Source organism: Otolemur garnettii, unplaced genomic scaffold (assembly GCF_000181295.1).
Source record: "Otolemur garnettii isolate 467f Iridium unplaced genomic scaffold, OtoGar3 scaffold00011, whole genome shotgun sequence".
In the NCBI taxonomy this organism is placed as follows: Eukaryota; Metazoa; Chordata; class Mammalia; order Primates; family Galagidae; genus Otolemur; species Otolemur garnettii.
This window is the reverse complement of record NW_003852406.1, coordinates 17,081,992-17,087,248: the sequence shown is the minus strand read 5'-3', so window position 1 is coordinate 17,087,248 and position 5,257 is coordinate 17,081,992. Positions and strand designations below refer to the sequence as shown.

At 48.1% G+C, this 5,257-nt stretch overlaps 1 protein-coding gene across 1 annotated transcript in view; it reads left to right on the top strand.

Annotated features, from left to right (window-relative positions):
* Positions 1–801: 801 nt before the first annotated feature.
* The window catches only part of OAZ2 (ornithine decarboxylase antizyme 2), an 18,220-nt gene continuing 13,764 nt past the window's right edge, over positions 802–5,257 (top strand). The window contains 1 exon segment of the mRNA NM_001289994.1: positions 802–1,051. Coding sequence (NP_001276923.1) covers positions 1,032–1,051 — 20 coding nt within the window. The 5' untranslated portion in view covers positions 802–1,031.

The following is a 5,257-nucleotide window of genomic DNA, read 5'->3' as shown; positions in this document are numbered from 1 at the left end:
TTTTGATGATTGTGTTACAGTGCCTGTGATTGTGACCTGCAACCACTGTGATCTGAGGGATCTGTGCACCAGTGACTATGACCTTCTGGCACAAATGTGTGATAAGGACCAGGAAGGATAGATAGGGAGGGATGTCAGTGAACTGGTAAACTTGCATTGCTAGAAGTTCAACTCATTGACTGTGAGTAGTGACTGTGAACAAGTTAGTAATGATGACCTCCACCTGACTACTGTGATGTGACTGTCATCACCGTCTATAGAGATCTGGCTTCAGTGACCATGAGCAAGTCACTGGAGCCTTGACCATATGTCCATTGAGATGTATCTTCAGGCTGCTGAGATTGTTTATCTCAGCCGACAGCTGAGGTTATTGATCTGCATTACAGTAAGCTGAGGTAATTGAGATTTGTGGGCCTGGACTCATACTGCGAATGGTCCTAATATGTGTGTAATAGTTTTAGATTTCTGATTTTGTTTTGTTTAATGACTATCTTCCTAGGGCCTACAAAAGGCATAAGCTTGCTTGGCCCCACACAAACAAGTAGGGATGAGGACTAGACTGGGTCAATCCTCACAGAAAACCCTACGAAAAAAACAGCACACCTTTTGGGCCGTGCAGGCGCAGCCGCAGTCTTAGCCACTGCCTGGGCCACAACCTCCACCTAACACGACCCTACATCGGATCCTCGACTCCCTTTCCGGCTACTGCCCCCGCTGCGCCTGCGCAGAGGCGGGGCGGTGCTTTGCCCTTTGTTGTGGGCCCCAGTTTCCCAGGACACCGCGCGGCGCTGGGGTGGGGCTATGCAGATGAGCACTCGGGGGCGGGGCGGTTGCGGCGGCGTCGGCGGCGGCCGGGGAGGGTCAGTTGGAGGCAGGCGCTCGCTGAGGCAGGAGGAGGGCTCTCGGCCCGCGGCCTGACAGGGACTTAGCCCGCAGAGATCGGCCCCGCGCGCGCGACCCCACACCCACCCAGTCATCCACCTACCCATTCCCTGCGCCGCCTCCTCCCACCCTGAGCAGAGCCGCCGAGGATGATAAACACCCAGGACAGGTAACGGCCCGGCCCAGGCTCCCCGCCCCCATCCTCCTCTCATCTGCTTTAGAAGACTTTCCCCTCCCCCAGTCAACCCCTGTCCCCGCCACTGGGCCCCATCCGCACCCACTGAGTCCCTTCCCCATGTTAGCTACCGCACTCTGAGCTCCGGCCCCGCACTGGGCCTTCTTCTGTCCTTTAGCCCCCTCCCTCCAGCCCGGCCCATCCCCCTCATTCGGGCCTCCTCCTCTAAAGCCCCCATACAGCGGGACCCAGCCTTCCAACCAGGTCTCCTTTTTCCTTCAGCTCTGCCGAACGATGTCCATTCCCCAGACTGAGCTCTCTCCCGCATCCAGATGCCCCGGATTGTTTCCCATCCTCTCCACATCTTTCTTACTCCCCCAATAAGTCACTTAGCCCTTCCCTTTGAATCCCCTCCCAAATGAAAACTGCACTCTCCCCCATTCCTCTCTTATCACTGTCCCTGCCACCCCAAGTCAAGCTCCATCCTTCAGGTCTCAAGTGGACTCAATCCCCCTACTCATCACCTCAATCCGGTTCTTCTCAGGCCTAGTAATCTCTTGGTTACCAGCCCTCCCTTGGGCCCTCACTCCAGCTTCATCTTCTCCCTGCCTTCCCCCCTCCACACCCCTCTTCCATTTAGGCCCTACTTTCCTAGCCTCCCAGCGTTATTCCTTTTATTTATTAAAAACTTTGGATTTGATTCCTTTCTCCATCCTTTGTCCCTAATGGTGTTCCCTCAACATTCTCCTAAACACTTCTACCCTTTAAACACTTTCTCTCAAATGGAACTCATCTTTACTCTTATCCTTCCCATCTTAACTGAACCCCATCTTTAAACAATTAGATCACATAACTCAGGCCAGCCCGTTTCCAGTGAACCCCTTCCCTGTACCTTCAGTGCCTTCAAATCAGGCTTTATGTTCTGGACTTTGGGCCTTCACACTTCCCTCCAGCAAAATGGGACTCCGGCCTTCGCCCATTAATTAGAGAGGAAGGCTGCACATCTTTCTAAAACAGCACCAGTGGTTTTCTAAACTTGCATTGTATATCCTTCCTTCTGTTCAAACTAGGGAGAATTAGTCAGTTTTCCTTTCTCTACGCTGCTCTTATGCTCCAAGACCGCTCATCTCACCCATCCCTTCCTCAAAGATAGCCCATATTTTTGCCTCAAACGCTGTTTGACTGCTGTGTAATTTCCTGATTCCCCACAATTTCCAACCCCAGTTGCTCCTTATAAATCAGAATGGCTTCTGTTTATAGTTTGGACCTAATTCTCTTCCTCATTTTTTCCCTAGATTTGTTGCTGTCCCCTCCAAAACATGTCTGAAGCTCATTAGTTCCCCACACCAGACCTTTTGTCCCCAGATTTGGCCTTATGGCCTCTTCCTCTCACTTGGGTCTCATTATTTTACCGATCCATTCCCTGTAAATCTTCCTCATGTTGTGCCATGGTCTCTCCAGAACTACTTTAGTTATTCTTATAAACATACCCTTCCTTATTGCTTTTCTTCACATAGCAAGAAGAAAAACTAGGGAGAATTCGTCAGTTTTCTCCCTAGTTTGAAAACTAATTCTCCATAGTTTGGGCTCCCTTCTCACTAAAATGATCTCTTAACTTTCCCACTTGTTCAGCAGCACTATCCTGAAATACTCCAGCTGGGTTTTCAACTTTTCTTGTATCTCAGTGTTTCTTAACCCTGGCTGCACACTTGGAAAATCAATTACCTGAGCCTCACATTCAAAGATTGGTTTAATTGGCCTAGGTGGCTTGGTCATTAGCATATATTTTTAAAGCTGCCCAGGTAATTCTTTTTTTTTTCCAGTTTTCGGCTGGGGCCGGGTTTGAACCCACCACCTCCGGTATATGGGGCCGCCGCCCCACTCCTTGAGCCACAGGCGCCACCCCAAGTAATTCTTTATAATGCACATTCAGGCTTGAAAAACACTGCCTCCTCTCTCCCAGAAGGCCTCAGACTTTTCCATCATATTCCTTTAGTGGGTATCTGTCCTTTCTCTACTGACAAGGGGGCTTAATCATCTTCAGGGATTTCTTAGTCTTTCTTCAGGTACTATTTAGAAGTCCCAAGATCCCTGCAACAGCCTGTTAAATTCTCCAAGTACTCAGTTTTTGGCCATTAGCCATTTTCTTTCCTCAAGTCTCAGGACTCTTTTCTGGTCCCCTATGCCCATTTCTTTCCTACATGTTGAATACTCGTCATTTTCAGGTTTGTTGTGGTCTTATTTGAACCATTATCCCTGCCTCCCAATCCCTGTTTACCTACAGTCCCATGCCATTGTTAGGTTTTCCTTTGCCAAGACTCCATGTCTGTCTGCCTTTGCCTTATCACCTTTATTCCATCTTCTCTAACTCAGCCCCTTTGGAGCTGAGGAGGTGGAGGTGGGTATATACCTGGATAGTGCTGGATTCAAAAGATGTCACTTATAGTGAAGGCGGCTATGTGTGCTGAGGATTGGTGGCAGGTATGAGAGGGCAGGATGAAGTGCAGGGGTGGAGGAAGAAGGAGAACCTGCACCAAAACCCACTCAAGGGGTATGTGAGGTGGCTTTCTGTTTTTAAATTTGTCTCTGCAGTGGATGTTGGAAGGTGGGGTGGTCTCAGCAGTTCTCTGCAGTCCTCTGGACTGAGGTGGTTTAGATGCCAACCAAGTCTTTTGCAGGTTGATCCCTGAGAGTTGAGCACTTGGGACCAACACGTAAAGGTCTTCACCAGCTATAAGACTGAAAGACCTGAGTTCTAGTTCTGGCTTAGCCTGTGAGCTCACACGTAAATAGAGGGGGTTGGGTTAGCTTAATTTGGAGATTCCTTTACAGCTCCCAAAGTGGTAAAACAGGCTTGCTTGTTTCCCGGACTCTGCCTATTGTGTTGGTAATTTGAGGGGATTGACTGTGAAAGGCAGGTGGAGAGAGGAGCCAACTGGCTGCCAGGGCTTGGGCTCCTCCACTTTGGCCTGGGGGTGGGGTGGTGTGTGCAGGGTGTCTGGTTTCATTGAGTTATGGCAATCCTGTTTCCATAACATGTTTCCCAGCTTCCTCAGCCTGCCCCTAACTTTCTAGAAGAAATCCTGATAGATCCCTAACTAGGGATTCTGTAAGAGCCGAATGTTCTTCCCAGTGAGAGTTCTTGGTGCTTTGTATCCGCAGAGCAGGGAGCTGGCTGGGAGTTTAGCTCCCATTGGGTGGGGGATGGGATTTTCAGCTTCCCTGGCTCCGGTGAAAAACTCAGGAGGTGGAGGCTTGGTTTCCTGGAAGAAATAGTTGCAGTATGTTTTGAAAACAAGACTCTTCCTTTCCAGTTTTGTTCTGTTTGGTACCTCCAAAATGTCAAAATTCCTGATGGTAGAGGAGAGAAGACATAAACACAAGGCACCTTTATTATGTTTTTTGAACATAAGGTTTAAATCCAAGGAAAGCAACGTCACTCTACAGAGAGAGGAAGAGAGAAAAAGAAAGGAACTCCTAGTATAGTCAGGAATCCCCTCATATTGGAGGTATACTTCAGAAAGCAGTGTGACTAATAATAGCAATTCCTCATTCTGCCAAGAAATCCAAATTTAGCTTCAGAGCTGCTCATAAATACAAAAAGGGGACTGAGGAGTGGGTTAGAGGGATGTTACAAATGTGCATTTCTAGAAAAAAAGCCTAGTAATTCATCCCTTTTAGAAACAGTATGCAGTGTTGATTCAAGTTGGTGCTATGATTCTGAAGGCTATGAAGCCTAATTGAAAGCAATAGACCACAGAAATGGCCGAGTAGGTGAGCAAGAATTTTTTTGCTTGAGGTGAACAAAACAGGTAATTTTCTGTTGGTAGCAACAGCATGAAATGCTTTGTATAAGTTAAGCCTTAAGAAAATTTCCTAGGCCTTTAATACTATATAAACGAAAGGTCATTGTATCCTGGGAAGGGAGGCTGGAACTGTGTGATGAGCTTACTATATAAACTAGATTGAGGTACTCAATATGTAAAAGTGAGATCTTGTATAAAAGCTTTATTATGGCTTGACGCCTGTGGCTCAAGTGGCTAAGGCACCAGCCACATATACCTAAGGTGGTGGGTTCGAATCCAGCCCGGGCCTGCCAAATAACAATGATGGCTGCAACCAAAAAAAAAAATTAGCCAGGCGTTGTGGCAGGTGCCTTTGGTCCCAGCTACTTGGGAGGTGGAGGCAGGAGATTCCCTT